This window comes from Vidua chalybeata, chromosome 8, assembly GCF_026979565.1.
Source record: "Vidua chalybeata isolate OUT-0048 chromosome 8, bVidCha1 merged haplotype, whole genome shotgun sequence".
NCBI classification, from domain to species: domain Eukaryota; kingdom Metazoa; phylum Chordata; class Aves; order Passeriformes; family Viduidae; genus Vidua; species Vidua chalybeata.
Window position 1 is genome coordinate 4,595,638 of NC_071537.1, and position 22,795 is coordinate 4,618,432.

At 42.0% G+C, this 22,795-nt stretch overlaps 2 protein-coding genes across 6 annotated transcripts in view; both read right to left on the reverse strand.

Annotated features, from left to right (window-relative positions):
• Positions 1-4,605: 4,605 nt before the first annotated feature.
• LOC128791220 (CD59 glycoprotein-like) lies at positions 4,606-6,316 on the reverse strand. The gene is made up of 3 exons (XM_053948623.1): positions 6,262-6,316; positions 5,359-5,475; positions 4,606-4,811 (listed from the first exon to the last, which is right to left on the reverse strand). The coding sequence occupies exons 1-3, from the start codon at positions 6,314-6,316 to the stop codon at positions 4,606-4,608; spliced, it is 378 nt and encodes a 125-aa protein (XP_053804598.1).
• A 597-nt stretch (positions 6,317-6,913) lies between these two features.
• TACC2 (transforming acidic coiled-coil containing protein 2) overlaps positions 6,914-22,795 on the reverse strand; it is a 117,680-nt gene continuing 101,798 nt past the window's right edge. For all 5 annotated transcript variants that reach the window (XM_053949291.1, XM_053949293.1, XM_053949292.1 and 2 more), the window contains 7 exons: positions 19,725-19,868; positions 19,250-19,326; positions 15,108-15,151; positions 9,621-9,781; positions 9,176-9,282; positions 8,241-8,361; positions 6,914-7,476 (listed from right to left, as the gene is read on the reverse strand). In XM_053949291.1, coding sequence (XP_053805266.1) covers positions 7,411-7,476; positions 8,241-8,361; positions 9,176-9,282; positions 9,621-9,781; positions 15,108-15,151; positions 19,250-19,326; positions 19,725-19,868 — 720 coding nt within the window. In that variant the 3' untranslated portion in view covers positions 6,914-7,410. The remainder of the gene's footprint in view (positions 7,477-8,240; positions 8,362-9,175; positions 9,283-9,620; positions 9,782-15,107; positions 15,152-19,249; positions 19,327-19,724; positions 19,869-22,795) is intronic.

Sequence of the window (22,795 nt, forward strand, 5' to 3'; positions counted from 1 at the left end):
CAGGCTGCTATACAAGATGTAAGGAATTTTAGGAAAAGTGCACTCCTTAAGGGATTACTCATGCTAAGCATGGAAGAAAGGAAGGTTTGGAGGGTAAAAAAGAGGGTTGGGTTAGATGGGAATTTGGGAAGAAACTCCTCCCTGTGAGGGTGGGCAGGCCCTGGCACAGGGTGCCCAGAGCAGCTGTGGCTGCCCCTGGATCCCTGGCAGTGCCCAAGGCCAGGCTGGACAGGGCTTGGAGCAGCCTGGGACAGTGGGAGGTGTCCCTGCCATGGCAGGGGATGGCACTGGATGGGATTTAAGGTCCCCTCCAGCCCAAACCATCCTGTGATTCTGTGATAAAATGCTCAGCTCCATCCTCCCACTCTCATCCCTCTGCTTCAGTTCTGTTTCAGAAAAGTGCATCCCCTGTCTCCCTTGGAAACCCATCCCTATGGCAACATGCAGGAATGTCTGCATGCAGACATGTCAGAGCTCTCACAGCCCCTTCTTTTTGTCACACTTCTCATGGCACCGTCCCGGGGCTGTCGGAGAGATGATGGGAGCTCGCCTCTGTCAAGACACCACTTGGAAGATTTTCCAGAGAACTTGTTTTTGCAGTCTTTCACTCTCCTGGCTCTTGAACTCTCAGTCTGTGTATCATGACTGTGATTTTATCTGAAATGTGTTGCAAAACATCCATGTATTTGCCATTATCAGCAAAAACCATAACCTCAAATGAGATGTTTTTGACAAGACCTATTTTCCATGAAGCCTCCTGCCAAGCACAAGCTGCTTCTGTGGCTCTTTCCAAACTCAATCCCACACTGGCTTTTCACTTGTGGGTTTTTTTCCTCAGATGCTAAGAAAGTTCACCTGCACCTACGCCACCAACTCGGGGAATTTCTCGCTACACTCTTTAACATTAACATTTAACATTGTTATCATTTTTCATTAACATTGTTATCATTTTTCCCCACTCAGTTGTGAGTAAATACGCCACCTCTGAGCATGCCACAAATTTACCTGTTAAAAATACCCCGTGCTCTGCTGGCTGTGGCTGATAAGAGGGGGTGTATGTGTATGCAGGGTGATAACCCTGGGCTCCAGGAATTGCACTCAGGAATTCTGATTTCAGAAGCATAAAACTCCTCCCCAAGGGCATGTTACCAACCACAGCCAACAGCTCCGGGCTGAGTCCTGAACATCTGTAGGTTCAGAAAGGTTGAGACCCTTTGGAGTGATGCTCACAATGAAATCTGTCACAGCTGGGCTTTCTTTGCACACAAAGACATGGTTACACAGGCTGCAAGCATGGTTTTTGTTTAATCCCTACTGGACAGAAATGCATGACTTAAGGTTGAAAAGGTTAAAAAATAAACTGTGGTTTGTGACACCAAGATGTTCTTGGAACTTTCATTAAATTGCACAGCCAGTATTGAGCTGATCTTGTCTGATCTACATTTTCAAGGCCACAAGAATTGCTTATTCCTCACCAAGAACAAGGGACAACTTGGTACCTTGTACTCACTGTGGAAAAGCCAGGTGTGGATGAACACTGACACAAATTAAATGGCAAATTCTCACTCTTACAGAAAGCTCAAGGCACTCTGCTCAGCTGTGCCCTCCTGAGAAGTCCCAGAGGCTCTGGCTGCCCTTGACAAGACCAGGAAAACAAAGGAATGCTGTTTGTAGAGCCAAAAACAAGAGGATAGAAAGGAATAATGGCAATTATGATTTGGGGCTATAGGTACAACTGAAATTTTCTCTCACTTAGAAATCATGAATCTTTTTGGAGATCCTTCCTTGAAGGTGAGAGGGCAGAGTTACACTGACACCCAGCACTTACCCAACTACATAAATCCAGCTGATACAAGAGATGAAAAAGAAGTCCTGTCATTCTGAGTTGCAGCAGAAAGCACTTCAGCATCAGCCTCTCTGCTGTTGACACAGAGCAAAGGAGAAGGAGCCTGTGGCTGCAGCAGGAATTATCTTCAGAACAACCAACTTTCTATTGCACCTGTGACTGGGAATTGCTCTGCACAGACATGGCAACAAAAGCATTAAAATATTTTCTGCATTTTAATGGAGTTTAAAAAATATTCCTTCTATTTTGTCTTTTTTTTTTTTTTTTTTTAATTTCTCTGTGTTTGTCTTCCTGTCAACACTGATGCCAAAAACCATCATGAAACCGCTCGGAAAACACCAATCCACAAAAGTGGTTCATCCTTCCTAGATATCCACATGCAGGCACACTTCAGGGTCATAACTGGGCAGGAAAAATGTCTTTTTTTTGCTGTAAAAAGCAAAGCAGAGCCCGTGATGAGCTGGGAGGCAGGATTGGATGGAGGCGGTGCGAGCTGCCTGAAGATCCCAGTCCTGGCTGCTGTCAGGAATGACAGATGGTGTTTGTCAAGAGGATAGAGATTTACCTTCTTATTTTATCATGGAAATGTAGCAGCAAGAACACTACCAACATCCACTATTTTATCCAACAGATTTAAGAAATATATCCCACATTAAAAAAAAAAACCCAAACAACAAAGCCCAACAGGATTCCTGCAGGAAAACAGAGCACCAGATGCAACTGGAAATCCCAATTAAAAGAAGCCTTTGTGTTTACCAAGAGACAATGTCAGCCATTGCATGTAATTTATTTTCTCATTAAGGAAATGCACTGAGCACATACAGAGATTACATTCAATACAGATTTATCATTACAGAACCATGCAAAGATAAAGATACAATCAATACCTGCTTCCTGTAGCAGAAGAGATTGAAAGAACTGCTTCAAGCTGAGAATGAAATGAAAAATACTTACACCAATTTAAGTGATTTTTATACCAATGAGACGCTGGGGTCCAAATTAACATTCTCAGCCAAGATCTGCTGCATTGTTGCAATCTTTATATCCAACAGCTTTATCAGACTGGTGCCTAGAGACTAAAAATAGACCAAACTGCCTTGTCTGAGCCCACCTGAACAAAACCCCAGGAGAATCCAGCCAGTCTGAAGCCACAACCTACATGAGATGATGGAAGGATCCACACTGGGGAAAGAGCACAGTGAAACAAGGAGACAGCTTGGCCCCTGTGACAGCTACAAGGCAGGCAAGGGTTACACTCTGCTCACTGATTGACCTTGCAGCAGCTCTAGAGTTTGCAACCTGAATAAAATTTTGGTCAATGTGAAGAATTCTCCTACACACTGCCCAGAACTGATTTTTCAAAGAATTATACTGAAAAAAGTCACAAAACAAAGCTAGGGGGAAACTACTTTGCCACATATTTTGTGAGTTCCATAGATTTGATGACCTAACCTTTTTCCTTCTAGGCAACTAAAACTAGAACTGGAAAGACCATCTCTACTTCAGTTACACCAGCTGGACTTTCAGCCAATCCTGTGCATGTTGTGTGTCAGGGGCTGGACCAGATCATCACAGCTGGACATTAAAATCTACAAATATCACTCATCTGCTTGCCTGGTGCTCTGAGTTTTGGATCAAAGGAGGCAGTGATGCACAATGCCTTCTACTATGTGACCCCTTCTGGATCATTTTCTTGGTAAAGATGCCATGTATGGGTTTATTAAAAATATTGATTTAGTCCCTCTTTACACCTCTAAAGACCTCCAAGTAATTTCATTCATTTTGCAAAATGCAAAGGATACCTAAACTACCTCAACTCCATCACACCGCTGAAGGGGGAGACATGTACAGATATATACATTCTTAGTCTCAAAGACTGCAGTTTAGGGCAATGGAGAATTATTTACATAACTGAAACCTCAAGAATTAAAAACTCAAGTTATAATTTGCCTACAAGACAGGGATTAATCAGTTGTTTTTAAAATCAGCAGGGGAGATAGATTGAGCCAATCTCTGGATGGAGTACCAGCTCAAAAACAACTTCCAAACTCTTCTTTTTTCTTCTTCTTCTGATGCTGTGGTAAAATTCTCAAAGGATCAGAAAAGAGAAGACTGGAAGGTGTTTTTTTTCCAAGGAAATACACACAAGCATAGAACCATTGAATGGTTTGGGTTGGAAGGGACTTTAAAAGACCATCCAGCCCCCCTGCCAGGAACATATCATATACAACAGAATATACGTCCATGCATTATTCTCTTAATGACCTTCTCTTACCAGTTTTTATTAATACTAAATCATCTGTATTTCAAGTTTCATTTTGTCCAGTACACCAATGCTCTCTGAAAGATTAACTTGCTTGTTAGAATTTTCACTTTGTGCTTGAAAATTTCAAAGCTTGAAAATTCAAAAGCTTGCTTTTGAATATCTGCTAACAGTAAAAAGTATTTGTAAGACATTTGCCCTTTACCTTACTACCAGGTTACCTGCAGCAAAAATTTATTCTTATCCAAATGGCAGGAAAATGTTATGTATTTGCCCAATCAATTCCTCAGGACAAGCAACAGGGCAGCATTTCTTACACAGAGATCAAGACCTATTTAGCAGATGAAACAATTTTTATCTAAACATCTGTCAGGTCTTCCTACAGCTTTTTGCCTAGTGAGATATATGGTACATGGAGCAACGTGATTAGGAAATATCACCCCTTGCTAAGAAGGCAGAGTTGTTGCTTCAGGATACTCTGTTTTCTTTTTCCCCCTCATGTCAGCTTCAACAAGGGGTGCCAGAGCAGAGTGAGGATGAGGAGGGAGAAGCAGCTGCTGGAGCTGCTGACCCTGGGAGCCAGGCTCTTGGCGTTGCAGTTGTTGGAGTAGCAGCAGTGCACGCTCACCCCGGGCGCCCTCGATCCGTCCCGCCTGGCGCGCTCGCAGAAGGACCTGAACGAGCAGGACTTCATGATGCCACCTGCAACGGAGCCACAGTGAGCCCAGAGGGGCTGCAAATGGCCACCTGCACCCCCCCAGCACCAGCCTGACCACCCAGCACTGAGCACCAAGCTCGGGCTTGGCTGCTCCTCACAAGTAAATGAACACGACCACAAGGCAGCACACCAACAGCTCCCACTCAAATAACTCTTAGTTTTTAATCTTAGAGGCAACTGGTGCAGCTTAAATATCTTTGGATGCGCCCAAGTGCAGGGGTTCATTAGCTTCTTTTCCATCCTAATTTCCAGCTAAGTCACTTAAGTAGAAAGTGGGAAATACTGAAAATGCTTCTTTCCAGCTTTCCCACAGAGTGGGTGCAGCTCATTACGGCACACCGACAAATCATTCCCAGGGGGATTCCGTGTCAACAAAACTAGGATTGAGATTTATTAGTGGGGTTTATTTTGAGAGGAGACATTTATTTCTGGTTTTCTCCTTAACTTACTACGCACTCTTCTCTTTCCAGCACTGGTTATTTATTTGTTTTGTGACAAATGTAACAAGTCTGACACATTTGTGACACTTACTTGCTTGTCCTCTAATGACTGCACAGGCATCTGCATGGCCTGGACACTGCTGACTTCCTTGTCTGTTGCAGTCGTCATCACTAGAACCTACACAGGTGTAACACTGCAGTGCTTCACCTGGGAGGAGGGAGAAGAGACCACTTAGAATTTACAAGAAGTATTTAAAAATATCAATCTTTCTAGTATGGTTTCAAGCACACATTAAAAAAATTGCAAAAAAGCTTTGGAAAATCCAAAGCGTCTGCAAATCTTATCAATGTTTTTTTCTAGACATGGTACAGATCCTGATCAAAAAACAGTAATAAAAAAATCAACCCCAGATTATTTAGTTGTTATAATCTGCATTTAAAATAATACAAAAAACATTTGATGTTCTGTAATTGCATCCATATCTTCTTGTAACATTTTCAGAGCAGAGCCCAAAAGTTGATTTTTTCCCCCTCCATCCTGATTTTGGTCCACAGTACCATGAAAAAGCACATTGTATGCACATAAAATCTTACAAGGATCCAAAAAGTATCAATTCTCCTAAAGTATCAATTCAGCTGGAAAGCACAACAGCGTATCTTGAGTTTTGCTCTTGTTTAAACACCACAATACCTCAATCCTCTTTTCCTTGCCTCAAGCTACACGGTATTTTCAAAGGCAAGCATGAATTTGAAAGGTATTTCAAACACCACACTTGAAGCTTGCAGAGCAGAAATCCCACCCTCGCTATCAGTGGGGACATGTGGATCTGTCAGCACACAGAGATGCAGTTCTGTGCTGCTAACCACACACACAAAATGACCTGAAACCAACCCAACCCAGGAGAGGAGCCCAGAACAGCGAAGAGGCTCAGCCGTGCCTGAGGTTGGAAATGCAAATGAGGTAAAAAAAGGAAAGAAAAAGGAGCTGACTTACTTTTGAGGACAAAAAGGGAGCTGACAAGAACCAGGCAGAAGACTGTCCACATCATGGAGATCCAAGAGATGCACCATTAGGCAAAGAAAGCAGTTTGCTTGCTATTAGAGCCTTAATGCTTCTCCTCCATCCCTAATCCTGTGCAGAGGATAACTTACAGGATAAAGAGGTGTTCAAGAGTGCTACTTATGGAGCTTATTCTGGCTGCACCTCTGATCACACCAACCTCATCTCCACCAGCCCTGCAGGCAAACTCTTCCAGGAGCAGGAAATTATTCACCTTTCAGTGCCAGACATGCTTAAAAACCATGCTGTCACCACATGCCACAGCCTCCGACTCCTCCAACAGCCTCATTACATTTGCCCATGGGATTTGCTGGATCAGGGTCAGAGCATTAAATATTTTGGAGGATTAAGCCTATGCTTGAGACTTGAGTGGTCCAAATCCAACACATAGACACACATATATATATATTTAGAGAGACATTAAGATATAGACCTAGATATGTGCACATAAGCAGCAGACTCTTGTGACCCACAAAGTGTTCCAAGCAGCGACCCATGAAGTGCTTTCTGTGGAGGAATTAATCCCCAAGAGCATCTGGTGCTGAAATAAAGCAAGTGAAGGACACAAAAGAGAGCCATACGTATCTTCAACTTTCAACGAAAAAATTTATTTACAATAGAGAATTTCATTTGTGAACATGCATTTTCCTTTTTTTTTTTTTTTCAGATTTTATTTTACAAATCAGCAAATGCAGATAAAGTTTACATTCCTTAAGGCAAGAGTCCCCATGCAAGTAATACATGTTTATATTAAATCCAAAAGACATCCAACATGGGAACTCATGTACAAAGGGAAGGCTAGGATCAGCAATTTGTAATTTCATAGAGAACTTGACAATCTCCCTGATACAGGAACTTTGAGATCAACTTGCTATGAATTATACTATGAAAATGCAAACAATAGCAAGAAATTCTGATAGTCATCTTAGTACTGCATACAATTAAATCAACTTTATTTAGAAAGAAAATACAGTAGTGCATACGAAAAAGTGAAAATATAACCTGTCCACATAAATGTATGGACATCAGTGTGCCAATGGTCATATTGCACTCAATATTGAAGTCCAGAAATTTGGTTAAAAGTTAGCTTTTCCCCATTTTGGCAATCAGTTCATCACAAATCTTTGTTAATTCTTCTATCTCCTTATTCTGGAAAATAAAATATGAAGTATTATGAAAAAGATTGTTGCATTAATATGAGGGGTTTTTTTAATTTTAACGTTATCTAACTAGTGGGAGAGGTGTAGGAAAATTAACTTTTCTCCAATGCCGAGAACAGGAGATCTATACATATAGATATATGTACACATATAGTACAACTAAGTCTTCATATTCATAGTACAGCTACATGCATTCAAACAAATGCTTCCTTTCTTCCAAATACAGCTCCTCCAGTTTTAATAAATCAAATTTAGCCCCAAAGCAGACAGCTTCACAGCAGTCATTCCCAGCACACCACAATAATACATAGTGGAAATTTGTTTCTAGGCTGCACTTTTCTATTTTTCTCATTACTTTCACTCTGCCTTGCAGAGCTGCAAGCAAGGACGAGCTGTTCTATGCCAAAGCAAGCTCCCTTGGCTGAGCTAGAGAACACAGAGATATAAATAGGCATTTCCTACAGACACTTTGGAATTAACACTGGAATTACAGCTAGCACTAAAAAGGGAAACAGAACCTGAGAGAAAAATTAAGCAAAGTCTGAAACCTGGGAACTGAAGCAAACTAAGGAATGGGCTGCAGAAGTGCACCCTGAGCTCTGGCCAAGGCTGAGCCAGCCCCAAACTTAGGCTCAAATCAAACCTGGTGCACACAGGGGGGTTTTGCCTTAAAATCTGGGGAGTGCTGTTGTCCCAAAGGCCAGGGAGCTGCAGGACAATCCTCAGGCAGAGCTTGGCTCCTGATTTATTTACCTTTTGTTCCAGTGTTCTCTCCAAGGCATCCACTTTGAGCTGCTCCTTCCGAAGGCTGGCCTGGTACGCTGCCTGCTCCTGCTGGGCCTTACCTCTCACTTGTGCAATTTCAGCATTGGCTCTGCAAAAAACACAGGGTTTGGTCACATCAGGTTCTCTACAGGAAAGGGCAGAGGGTGCCCCAGAGTGGACACACCTTAACAAATGGGGGGAAGAGGGCAAGGCTGCCTTCTGCACATCTTGGGCATATTCTGAGACTCGTCCCCAAACACTTTTCCCAACCCCCTCTCTTGCTCAGCAGGGGCTGCAGAGTCTTTTCTTACTGTCTGTGTTGCTTCCTTCATGCTTCTCCCAGGTACCTCTGCTGGGGTCACAAATATGACTCAGGTAGAAGTGTTTTATGGCAGTTTCCAAATCTGATCTCCAGTTCAGGGTACTGTACTATGAGTCCTGAACATGATCCCTAGAAAGGCTTAACTGGTCATTATATGGAAATCTAGAAAAAAGAAATGGGCTAATGGCTTCCTTCTTGACTCTCTCATGAAAATACATTAAACAAATATAAAGACATTAGCTAAATATAGAAATTTAAGGTGTTCTGTATGGTCAGGAGCTGGAAGAAACACCAGCACATTGCAGAATTTCTCATTATTGCATTCTTTCCACCCTCTATCAGAGAGCAGCCTCTGCTTTGCATATTGCAGGAGCAGTCTGGGATGTGAGATCCAGCCATGGGAATCCTCCTGCAGCATGAACTCCTGAAAAAATGTGTGCAACCCATGTACCAGCCCTGGAAGTGTCCAAGGCCAGGTTGGATGGGGCTTGGGGCAACTTGGCACAGTGGAAAGTGTCCCTGCCCATGGCAGGGGGTGGAACAAGATGGTTTTAGGATCCCTTCCAACACAAACCATTCTGTGAATCCATGACTCAATTACCTGTCCAGTTTTTCCTCAGCATGAATTTTGAGTGCCTGATACCTCTGCTCCTCCTTCTTCACTCGTGACAAATATTCCTGTGCGCACTTCTTCAACACTTCTTCATTCTTAAAAGAGAAGATGACATCAAATTTAATTCAAGAGGTTAAAATGCAGGAAAGACACCTGTTTGTGGGAGTCACACACAGCTGTTTGAAGGGCTGCAGTCCAACACTGACACCCCCTGAAAGAGAATATTGCACAATACAAAGAGATTTACAATTTTTCTGTTTGCATTTGATAGCTGCCTGGCTGCAATCCTTCACCTGAGGACTATGGTTTGTCATGCAGAACATCAGAATTAGCTGGAAACACAAGTCCTGCCTTCTGTTCAGCAGCACAGCACATTCTGGTCCACAGAATCTGCTCAGCTCTGCTCTTTAAAGGAGATGTTAAGGTGACTCACCTTCCGAAACCCCTCCAGGACTTCTTTCATCTTCTCGTATCTCCTGAAAAGATCCGCCAGGGATTTCTCCACTGAGTTCAGGTCGGCCAGAGCTTGCTCCTTCTCCACTATGAGCTGCTGAACAGTGTGGTGGGAGACAGATTTCTCTCTCTGTTCATCCTCTGAAAGAAGAGAGGGGTAGAGAAAAGAGAGGTTTTCAGAAGGGTTAACAGGAGTAAGTCCCCTGATTTCACTATCATCTACATTTTCTACTACGCTCTGCCCTATTTGTGTATTAGTAAGTTTACAGGATCTAGAAAAGTCAGATTTATACAAAGACACAAGCCTGTTTAGGAAAACAGTTGCTAAATACAGTGACACTGAAATATTTTGATGTTGGGGGAAAATGTGAATGTATCTCTGTACTGATGGTTTCTTCACTCTGAACTCGGCTGTTCCCATGAAAAGGCAGGTGTTGGATTTCCCCTCTTTGCCTGAAGATGCACTAGCTGAAGGAAAGGACATTCATGCACATTCCTAGCACTGGCCACAAGTTATTTGCCATTGTTGATAAATGCCTGTCATCTCCTGGCACCTTCTAATCCTGCACAAACAAGGCACTTTGTTCAGTGGAATTCAATTCTTCCCTTGGAAAAGCAGTGTTTTACCAGCTCTCAGGACTGCTGGAGCAAGTGGTAGAAAGGAAATCTAACAGTAGACAGACTTCCTAAGTGCAAAAAAACTGCAAAAAACATCTGCCAAGCTCCTCCTGTGTACAGTTAAATTTGAGCCAGGGATGGTGGGAAGAACGTAACAGGAATACAAATCCATATGGAGGAGCAATTTTCAAGGGAATTGATAAGTTGGAATATCCACATAACAGTGGAAGAAAAGGTCTGGCATTGTCTTCCAAAATGCTGCATTGTGTCCTTCACATCCTAAACTATGATTCTTGTGCCCATGTTTTAAGGGTTACTTACTTTGAATGATACTGAAAGGAAAACCCACCCACAAAACACAGCAGTTTTATATTACCATTTTCCTTGGTTTGTGATAGAAACTGAAATAAGGTAAAAAGCTCTCCTGTGGAAAAAGCATGGGGCATTTTACAATGTACAACTTTTTATTTGGAAACATAAAGAACTAAACAAGTTTGGGGTTTTTATTTGAATAGAAAATTTAATCTGAATTATTTATAGTGCTGGTCAGCTCCAAAATGCCAAAGCTGATACTGCCAACTCCCAAACTGAGATTCATCTCTTCCTTTTGCATATTCCATCCAAAAAAGACACATTTTTGTTGGCCTGACCAAGGCTAGAGCAGAGATGATGCCATGCTCCTGGGCTCCTCTGCTCACCCCTGACAGCACCTGGCTGGGGCAGAGCCTGACCTGAGCTTATTTTGCTCTGTGTGATACAGAAGATGAAAAGAACCAGAGAAGTTCTCAGGACCTGCTTGTAACACCTTTATTTTACTGGTGAACAAACACCTTTGACATGGCAGAGAAGCCCAGAGCCCTGTAATACAACATCACTTGGATATATTTAACCCTTTATTAAAAATGAACATTCTTTTCTATTTTGCTTTCTTAGAGACACCCTGTATTCCTCTGTAATGTCAAAATTAATGTGTTCTCAATTAAAACAACAAACATTTGTTGTCTTTTGTTTATTTTTCTAAACCTCAGAGGCTGTCTCCTTGTGTTCCAGCACTAGATTTGTTTAATCATGCTGGAGATTACACCCTGCCTAGATAATTCCAAACCCTCTCCTGGCAGGATCCTGTTCTCTGGCAACACTTCTGCCACTGCAGCTCCAGGCAGGGCAAGAGATCCATTTGCATGAGCATCAAAAATATTTTAATGTATTTAATGTCACATCCCTACTTTTTGTGAGACTGCTGTCTGAGGTATTTTAGCAACTTCCTGCCTTGTTTCCAGGGTGATCAGGAAGTTAATAATTCATGTCACACTCCCTCAAAACTCCTGAGCTCCTCCTCTTCCTCCCAGCACATCATGGTCCCTCCTCTGTCCTCAGCTGGATCAGCTCCTCCAACTCTCAATCCCCAGCACCATTTAAACTCACTCATGGGAAACTGAGGCAAATGTCACAGAATCACAGAATAGTTTGGATTGGAAGGTACCTTAAAGCTCATTTAATTCCACCCCCCTGCCATGGGCAGGGACACCTCCCACTAGACCAGGCTGCTCCAAGGCCCGTCCAAGTGATGCTCCCAAACCAAAGTGGTTAAATACAACAGAAGGCAGAAACTTGGCTGGAAGGGGACTAGAGTTTTATGTGATATTTTCATAAAATCACAGAATGGTTTGGGTTGGGAAGGACCTTCCATTTTCTAAGACTATGATTTAGTTTCAATAAAATGTGCTGATAATAGTCTGCCAGTCAAATCTTAAGATAATCTTACACATCCTTAATTCTAAATACATTTGTGAGGTTATGTGATCAAAATATTTGAATTAAATGACTTCCACATCTGCAACACACCCTGCCCAGGGCTCACCAACAATCACAGCAGTATGCTCAGGACTAACACTACCCAAATTGACAGAATCAGAGCAGCACCACGGCAGATCTGCGTTCAGGCTCAGCTCACCACTACTCACACGACTTAATGGGAATGCAGCAAACAGAGAACAAAAGCAAAAGAAACTAAAGATGCAAAATGCTGGTGTGAAAGTTGGTGAAAAGCTTTACTTACCAGGCTTGCCTGTTTTGTTTTTGCAAGCAAATAGCAAGAAGCAACGAAAACGGAAGCAAAATAGAAAAATCGGGAATTGTTAGGAAAGCAGCAAATAAGTAATGCAACAACCTGTAATGCACAAAGCATAACATCTGTTTGTTTTTCACAAGGAGAATCTCATAATGTATTCAAATGTGAAGTAATAAAAAATCTCATCATGTAAATCTCATAATGTATTTGAATGTAAAAATAAAGATACATTTTTAACAGGGAAAAAAAAAAAACAAACCAACATTAGAAACCTGTCAGTGAAAAGGAATTGGGGTGGGGATTTTGGCTGTGAGCCAGGTGTGTGCAGGGAACACTGGGGTCACCCAGGCTCTGCTCCCTGGCTGTCAGAGCAAACATGGGCACCAAGCACAAAGCAGCAGCACAGCCTGGAAAGCCTGGTCTTTTCTCTCCCCCACTCCTCAGTGTAAACTAAGGAGAAATTGTTAGGGGTTGAGGCAAGGGGTTGAGGGGTTTAAGGAGAAATTGTTAGGGGTTGAGGCAAGTGTAAGGGAAAAAAAAGGAAAAAAAAGATAAAGCACAAGTGAAAAAATACAGGAAGTGACACTAAACAGGGATCTCCACACTGGCAGCTTGCAGAGTGTGGCATGAAGTAATCACGGCAGCTAAACTGGGTAATTTTGGGTTCCATATATGTATGACAGCAAACACTGAACCTTCCACAGCCCTTGGAATCAAAGGCAATTGCTGTTTGCAATGCACATTTTTCAGTGCCTTTAGAAGCAAACATAGGCAGTCATATATTGTTAATATGGGATATTTTCAGTATTCATTATGCACACACCAGCCTAGAAAAAGCTCAGCAGGACCTATCAACCTCACTGAATATTCATCAAAGGGATTGGTGAAATTGGTTTATGTGCAGTGCCCTTCTAACAGGGCTGTATAAATAGTTCAGAAGGGTTAAATGATGAACAGAAACAGCACAGGCATTTCTTTTGTTAAGATGCATATTCTGCTTTAGCACTGAGGCATTACTGGGATAACAGGTCACTGAAGTACATGCAAATAACAAACACACATTTCCCTCCACATGTGGCATTCGGATGAGCGAATTCCTTTATCGGAAGGGACAGCAATTTACAAGAAATGGCATGACAAAGTGGGACAATTAGATCAAAAATTTACATTAAATGCAGGGAGAAGCCTCACATTTAACGTATTACCATGCTGTAGGATTTGCATACTGCTCTAATTAACACAGAAAGGATGTTCTCTGTGTTGCTGGTTCAGTTCCTTTGCAAACGGACAGCAAATTAAATTAGTTATAGCCATAGCCCTTAAAAACTCACCACAGAGCATCTGAGAGGCTCTGATACTCTGAATCTGAAGTTTAAAGATCTGTTTACTCATAGTCAGTGGCTCAATACTTACTGAACCTTCATTTCTTTGCAACAAGAGGAAGTGGCAAGGGTGGAATGTACCATGTACACCAAGGCCTCTGCCTCAGGATTCCTATGCTGTATCTTAGTGTTCCACTGCAGTCTCAAAATCTGTTGTTTTTTTTTTTTAATCTGTTTCTCAAAATAGAATTCAAATTTATCTGTTGTTAACTGTATGCATAGCTTGGGGAAAAAAGGACAGGTGTGTCTGTAGGACTGGCCAGGTTCAGGGTGGAAGCCACACCAGGGTATGTTTACTGTAAACCAAAATGAAATAAGTTCTCTGCATACTCTGGTCACTCCTGCTTGAACACTTGCATGATGACAATGACAGACACCATGTCAGAAGGCAGCACATTGGCTCAGTTGTACATACAAAAGGCAATGGAGGCATAACACCAGAGAGAATGAAGCCTGGCATATTATTAGTGCTTATTACTCATTATTATATATATTTCATTAATTACTTTATTTATTACAGTTGTCATTCTCGTAAAATTTATTTGTAGGTCCATTTTACCCTTCACTTGAAAGAAGGCTGAGATGTCTCCTAGTGGCCAAGAAATCCTGGAAGGCAGCAGAAGCACCAGACACTGCTGCTCCTCTGAGCACCTCTGGCCTTGGAGCTCCCAAAATTCCACTCAGCTATTTGCCTTTCTGGGAAACAGCTGGAGCTGGAGCAGTACAAGGCAGCACAAGCCACTGGTGCTTTCTATAGCCAGACTAATAAAAAGAGCTTTAGAAATCTTACAGGAGGCTTTAAAATCACATCCAAGGGGCCGGACCTCATGTGCTGAGGAACCACATGAGCCCTGCAAGCTTTGGGTTTGAAGTGCTACTGAGCACAGGGGTTTTTACCTGTGAGAGGCAAAACTTGTCACAATTTAGACTTGAAAGGAGACCCCTGTGTCAGTAAGTAACTGGGGGGGGGTGGATTGGGCACTTGTAACCTCCCAGCTGGGATTGGAGTTAATCTCGGTTTTGTTCTGATCGATGCATTTAGCACAGATAATCCCTGTTGTTGTGAAGAGCTAAGTTTGGTATCTGCCATTAAGCAGCTGTAAGCTGATGCCTAAGGGGTTTTTAGGTCACTGAAAGTCTCTCCTGGAGAAACCCATGAATTTGAACCTGTTTCCTATGGGCCAGTTTGTTCTGCTGCAGAAGGGAAAGCCCTGAGCTTTCCGTGTTACCTGAACTGCCCGGGGGCTGCTGGCTGTGAGACGAGGCCCTGACTTTTCCTTTTCTGGTGTCCTCAGATGCATTCACAATTCCCTGCAGCATCAGCAGATGCAGCCAGCATCAAAATGAAGCCCACAGACTTCAACCAGGGAGCATATTTCACAGTAGGAACACCTACCTATCATCTGAGCAATCGTCTTCTCATATTCCGAAACTATTTTTCTGTAAGAGGGGAAAACAAAAAAAGAAAAACTTTTGGCAAACAACATCATTGCTCATGCTTACTTAGCAAATAACACTAGCAGAAACTGAACTGTGGTGCTTTTAAGAGCTACAGAACCCCATCACATTTTTATATGTTCTTTATTGCCCAAATAACAAATAAAATTGACAATTTGAACACTGCACCTGATTTTTAACTCTCCATGGAGATCAGTAAAGGTGACGGGAGGAAGAAGAGAGTGCTTTGAAACAGATTCTGTTTTTTGAAACATCACATGTCATGATTATATAAACATAATCACACTGGCCTAACTCAAGAATTACAAAGAGCCTGATTTTTCCATTACTTTCTCCCCTCTTCTCGAAATTTGTGTTGGTTTGTTTTTAATATAAACTTCAAGCAAACTTATAATTGGTAGCAAGTAAACCTAACAGGAGTAGTGTTGGCTATCATCCAAAATGTATCTCATCTTCTAAATGAATCTTCTCATGATTAAATGATTCACTACCACTTAAAAGAACAAGATCAAAATATTCAACTATGTAGCACAAAATCCATCATGTCCCATTTCCCAAATCTGTTTTTGAAGCAGAGGTGGCAAAATTCTACTTTTAAGACTGTTTTATTTCATATACTCACGGTAGGCTTTGAATTTCCTTCTTGAAAAGAGGTTAGCCAAAATAAGCAGATTAAATGTGATTTAGAAAGATGATCCATCCCTTCCCAGAGCCAAATAAAGCTAATGAAATGAGACTAGCTTGATCTGTGCTTTGATTCATGAGCCACGCAGGACCGTCTACAAAAAACAAAATTACCCCACACTTCATCTGGTGGATATTCAAAACAGCTCACTGGAGTTGGAATACACCTCTTTTGAAATGCACTTTCACTTGCTTTTAGAGCTCTGCTGCAGTTGGTGAGGTTACAGAAAGGATGTGGGAATAAAAATCAGTAAGGAAAGGAGAAACTTGCAGAGCTCCCAAAAAAAACAGCTACAGTAACTCTAGAACTGCCTCAAATCTGAATCACAGACAGAGCCCAGAGCCCTGAGAAGGCCACCTGGCCCAAAGGTCAGCAGCATCTCCCCTGCCCTGGTCCTGCAGAGCACTCAAAGAACAGGGGCTCTAACCCCAAGCACTGGGATTTTTCCTTTCAACCGTAAGTGACACTTTGGAGAGCAAAGATAACAGTGAGGATTTTGCCCTAAAGGGAAGGGTTTGGTTTCATGTCCAAAGCAGATTACCTCAAAAGCCTGCTGTAAGCAATGAGGATTTTAAAGCTTTGTCATGTCCTTGTGACACAAGGCACCTTTGGGAAGTTTTATCATCGAAGACGATAAAGCCAAGGACTCAAGGTACTCAGGGTAAGGAGCACAACATCACAACACTGCAGCACTTCCAGGGAAGGATTTGCTCCAGATTCATGTCAAAGGCCTCTTTCAGTCAAGCAGCCTAAAAAATGGTCGTTCCAGCTGGGGAACAAAGGATGCTGCCACCTCATCCCTCTTTGGGAGGGCACATCTCAACGCCAGGCTGACACACTGCATAGGCTTAAATGTTGCTATTTGAGACACTCAGTCTGCACACTGACTGCACATTTGCAAGGCATAAAACCACCAGAATCCAGGGCTACAAAGGGTCTCAGAGGTCACCTGATTGACTCCCCTTACAGAGTCATCATCTATCAGACCTCCAAATAACCATAATTAAGTTTTTCTTGACTGCCTCTGGTTAAACCCTTGGATTATGGTACAGCCCACTGTGGTTCAGCTCTTTGATAACTACTGCATTATTAAACCTCCATTCTGGCTTCTGTTCTCTGGAGTGGAATTTCCTCCAACTGATCTTTTGCTGGAAATTTAGATGAATTCAGGACATTCCAGCTACACTCTGCAGGACATGGGTACAGGAGCATTGCTTCTCCTTCTCTGGGAAGTGATTGCTTTTTTGCTTGCAACTCTAAATAATCCCTTCACTCCCTGCTTATCACTATGTCATATCTCATTGCTGCATCTCTAATTTACCACACATGGACTCCCTGAACATTTAAACTTCCAAGAGAAATCTTTCTTGGTGCACATATGCGTATTTATCATTTTGTGACAATATTAGCCAGATTTTTTCCTTTCATCCACACGTTCCAGGCATGTGCCTGTGGGAAATCTGGCTTTTTTTTTTTTTTTTTCAAATCAGACTTTCTGGAGGGTGGAGACACACACACAAGCAAATTACTGTGTGGAAGATGAAGGTGCAGAACTACAGTGTGCCAGCTGCTCTGTGTCACCCCTGGCTCTCCTTCCATGAGGGAAAAGGCTGGCAGTGCCCACTGGCAGCCAGCAGACACGTGCACCCCGACACAGAACAGACCAAGCACCACATTTGAGTGTGAGCTGCACACTGAGACATTCCTCACAATCCCTCATTTTGTTCCCTCCTGGTTTTGCTCCCTGGGTTTGACTGCTCGCAGCCACTCCGTTCTGTTTCTCCTCATTAAGCATTTCAGGGCTATGCCAGGGCTTTGTTCCCCGTCCCAACGGAGCACAAGGGAGGTGAGAGAACTCAGCTGGGCACTGGGAGGTGGCAAAAAAGAAATAAAGAGGCTGCCCTTGCCTTTTGCAGATGCTTCTCTTAAGATGCTTTGGCTCAGAGCCCTGTGCTGCCACTATTCCAATCTGCCATGTGCAATTCCTGGCACCCATGCAAGCGTTTGTGGAGCTCTGCACTGCAGCTCCCTTCTACTCTCCCTCCCCAAGCACAGTTTTCCTGGATATAAGCAATTGCTTATGTAGGTCATCACTAGAGACAGTGTTTAGCTTTAATTCACTGAAGCTCTTCATTTTGGGAAGAAGCTGGTGCTAGAAGAGAAGGGATTTTAAAGAAAATTCAGTCTCAGAAGCGATTGTATAAATTATTAAAGGAGGGATGCTAAAATAATGTGACAGTTTCCCTTTCTTTATAAGTTAAGAGGGGAAGACCATTTTTTTTGGTTTTAGAATATAGAAAATAATAAGCTTTAAAGACTCCATGAAGTATTTTAAACACTGTCTTTTGCAATTAATGGCTTTCTCAGATTCAGATCAATGAGCAAGCCAAGCTCATTGCTTTGTCCTTCTTATGGTCCTACCAACTGTTAAAAAAAAGCAAAGCTGAACCTTTCAACTGACTGAATGGGAGGCATCAGTGCTTCTTTGAGCAGCACTGCTCACATCATCCACTACAGGGATTTTGTTGTCATCTTTGCAAGTGGTAGGACCTAGGCTGGAAAGGAAGGTCAAACCATGTCCCAGTGTACAGATATTTAATGTAACAGAGGCAGGTTGGCACAGAAATAGAACACATACAAGCAGAACAAACTGAAAAGCTCCAGGTCCTTCTGTCAGCTCTCAAAGGGAACGAGAGAGCAAAAGCCAAGAGAACTATTGCTTAACTAAAATCAACCTTAGTGTGTGCAGTAATTAAAAAATCATCTTAGTTCAAAGAAAAGGGTGTAGAATCTCCCTAAAAGCCAACACTGCTAGTCCAGAATGGTTCCTTTACAAGAAATGCTTTTCTACTGACACGGGTTTGATTTCTATTGCTGAACAACTTTACAATGATGTCCTGGAGGCAGCCTACTGCAAACTGTACTGGAGGCAGTACTACTGCAAACCTGCATGTTCTTCTCTACATTCCTTCCTTTTTCCAAGCAGAACTACTTATGGAGAGTGAATTTAATGTACATTTAATGTGCACCCCCCTGCCAGCTCTGCAGGCAATGCATCCAGTCTGCAACAGGAACCTCACTATGCAATCCTAGCGAGAATTCACACACAAACCACAGGAATCCTTCCCTGACATTAACCTGCAGTAAAACCTCCCTTATCTCTGAGGGTGTGAATGAGATTAGCAACACAGAAGTTTGCAATGATTACCCTGAACAGTGGTGCCCACCATACAGAGAAAAGACAAAGTATCAGTTCAGGATCAGTGCAAAGCCTTAAGTTAAAAATAATGAAGCAAATTCAGCTAAGCAAAACAATTGTATGAGCCTGGTACTCAGTGAACTACCCATAGGCTGAGATGAGGCTCTCTGACAGAGTGATCAAGTTAATAACCCACCTCATCTCCATCACTTCCCTTCTGCTTTCTTCATATTTCTCTTTCCACTCAGATACTTCCCTTTCCTTGGCCACAATCTGAAACAGAAAACAAAGGGAAAAAACCCCACTGGATTATTATACCCATTTTTTCATTGCTATTGCAAGCTACACTAATATGATATACAGCTTTGTAAAATACATAATTTTATTCCTATTTCAAGCAGCTTACCATTTTTATATAATTATATAGCAATGTCAGGATGCATGATGTACACCTGAGGTTTAAAAACAAAAATTTCTTTCCATATCATATCTACTTTTCACATCTGTAAAACAAGTAAAACTTGAAGTGCAGCAACTTTTGCTTTAGCGTGGCTGAGGATGGCTCCAAGAACAGAACAAATGATCACAACATAAAGCATCTGGGAGAAAACAGGCAAGAAGGGAACAACAAGGGGCAGGTTTTTCCTTCCCCAGATTGTGGAAACAGTTACCTCTGCTCTGGCCAGCCGTAGTGCAGAGTCCAGGTCCTGCTGGGGGTAGAGCAGAGCCGTGGTGCTTTCTGAGTCTGAGGCGCCGATGCGGGAGTACAGAGCACTTTTGGAGATGGAAACATCTGCTGGGATAGCAGGTTCTCTCTGTGTGTTTGTTTTTTTAAATACAAAGAAACAAACCATTAAATAGGTGTTTAGCTCATGGGTTTTCTGGGTGTGGTGCTAGGGCTAGAGTTCTGTGCACAGACAAGGAGCTCTGAATTCAGCAATCATAAAATATACATTTAAGATCCATAAGAAGCACCAGGAGAGTCATATCACCTTTACAGAGATAAAATAAAGGCAGCACTTTGCCATCAATATTTTGAAGCCCTATCTTAGAAAATGTACTGCTTTTCACTACAACATCCACATGAAATGCACATCAGCAGGAGGAATCAGATTTGAAGGCAGAAAACTTGTTAAGGGAAATTCTGTTTCCATAAAAATAAATCAAGAAACCAGAAGCAAGAGGACAGCTCACTTTCTTAGGTCTGGGCTGTCAATACATGATATCTATAATAAAGAATGTCACATAAAAGGTGTGACTGTGCAGGTGACACTGCTGCCCCACTGGTGTCCAGCATGCGATTAGTCAGTTAAATGAGGCTTTTTTTTTGCAGCTGTCAATTTTGCTCATGTCAGCAGCCCAGATTAAATAAGGGAGAGCAGCATGTGAAATGAGGAGAGCAAAGAACAGGAACGTGACACTGAGATGCTGGAGATGTCTCATAAACAACTCTCGATGCAAACAACCCAAGCTACAGCACATTAAAACTGAGGAGATCACAAAGGATAGTCCATAGAACGCAGAATGGTTTGGGTTGGAAGGGACCTTAAATCCCACTGAGTGCCACCCTGCCATGGCAGGGACACCTTCCACTGTCCCAGGCTGCTCCAAGCCCTGTCCAACCTGGCCTTGGGCACTGCCAGGGATCCAGGGGCAGCCACAGCTGCTCTGGGCACTGCCAAGCCCCCACCACAGGGGCTGGACCATGAGTGGGGAGGAAAGTCAGGTTGGTCAATGCCTTTTTCACTGATGGAAATGGATATTCCAATCCTGTTTTCCTGGTGTAGCATTTCCTTGCTGCTGAAAAGGGGATCATGTATTTTTCCAGTTTACCTGTTAACTTTGTGCATAAAACAATGTACTCTGTTAATTCAAGTTCACTAATGCTGCACCTAAGTCTTTAGGCTTTATCTGCAATAATTAAGAGTAGTAATCAAGAGTATTTAAATTATTTTTTTACATAAAAGAGAAAATAATTATTTTCTTGTATTTTATTGTAAAAGAGGGTGGCATGATTTTGTTTTAGTTGTTTTGTTTGTATTTTTTTAAAAGAAAATAGCAGAGTCATGCTCTAGTGACTGAAGCACAGATATGTGAAAGGAGTAGATAATGTCTGGCTCAAGGTTCAGTCCTCATTAATTTCAACATCACATATTCTTGTCTCAACACTGGTAAAGGAAATTTTGCCAGATTCTATTCCATGAAACATTCACTTCCTCACAGTTCTTCTCACACTGCCCAGCATCACAGAAAGCATCCAAACCCGCTGCTAATTTTGTTGTAATCCCTTGTGAGTTCTTGTATCACACCTGACTGAAGAAGCTGCATTAAAAATTGTACACAATGCACACAGGACCAGATGTTCTGGATATCACATCTGTAAAGAGCATGAAGAAACACTAACAACATTAAAAGACTAGGCAAGAAAATTTAATTAGAACAAGAATAACCTAAACACCTCACTGCATTTTCATTTACAGGAGACTCTCACTAATTTGCTTGGTATTTTTTGTTTTTACACCTAGGAGTCAATTGACTCTTCTAGGATTTATGGAGCAGGCTGTCCCTTCTCTGTTTTTGCTACCTTTAACATGAATACCCAAAATCATAATCAATTCCAGCAGAATTAGGAGCTGCAAGCTCAAACTCGGTGGATTTTCCTACCAGAAGAAAAACCATTCCAAGATCTGTCAAAACTGCATAGCCTGTGCTCTTAAAAGTATCTCCCAATGTAGAACATAGGAAAAAAATGCACTTGGGATATAAGCTCAGACACCTCTGTAAATGCATAAATAATAAAAGAAAAGTACTTTACTTCCTCCTTAATCACAAGGTAGGAATAACAGAGAGATAAAAGAGAGCCATTAGATCATCAAAGCTGTCCTCCAAAGAAAGGCCACCCCTCAGATCGATCTGTTGAACTCCATCTGTCACATTTCAAAAGCCTCCTGCAGCTTAATTTGCTGGATCTCATAAAGAGATTGCTGGAAAATATTCATTGTGCCAAGGAGAAATACAAATATTTTTCAAGCTCATATAAAAACACATCGAAGTAACTGCTGGAAGGATGACAATTTTTAAAGAAAAAGGTATTTAGAGCATTTAATATGTACTTACAGGTATTTTTATATAGTGCACAACAGATCATTAATACGGTTATGTTTTCCTTTAGCTCTCTTTGCATTTGAGGAAATTGCACAAAACAATAGCAATAATGACATGCAGAACAGCTTAAAATTTCCAAAAATGACCATTAAAACTCTTGGAATTTAACCACTGATCAGAAATGCCTGTGGTTGTGGTCCAACCAGTGTTGCCCTAACTCTGGAAACACCCTGCACAAGCCACAGCTGGGCTCTCTGGCAGGAGAAACCAGTAAAAGTCATCACAGTTTTGCTTCAAAAGCCAATTTTACACAGCTCCTAACTGTTGCATATAACTCAGTAACTGTTATTTGTTGCCTGCAAAACATTCTTACCCTGAGAAAATAACAGCACCCGACCAACGGGATGATGGTATTACCCAAAATAACCCAATAATAATGCTTTAACACCTAATTGCTGAGAAGGTAAGCAGTTAATTGGGGTAATAATCATCACAGGGATTTGTAAGTCACTAAACCTTGCACAGAAAGATTAGAGTCTTCAGGGGAATTACTACAAAATGTAGGTCACTGCAATCTTAGTGTAAATATTTGAGAGCTCAACACACTTCTCTCCCCAGCACCTTTCACAGAAACCAG

What these genes read in the sequence shown, in the direction of transcription:
- LOC128791220 (XM_053948623.1), bottom strand. Translation starts at nt 6,316, where the DNA reads ATGATGTGGACAGTCTTCTGCCTGGTTCTTGTCAGCTCCCTTTTTGTC. An exon ending in CTCCCTTTTTGTCCTCAAAA is followed by an intron (nt 5,476 to 6,261) that starts GTAAGTCAGCTC and finishes CCCTCCTCCCAG; the next exon opens with GTGAAGCACTGCAGTGTTAC. An exon ending in AGTCATTAGAGGACAAGCAA is followed by an intron (nt 4,812 to 5,358) that starts GTAAGTGTCACA and finishes GCTCCGTTGCAG; the next exon opens with GTGGCATCATGAAGTCCTGC.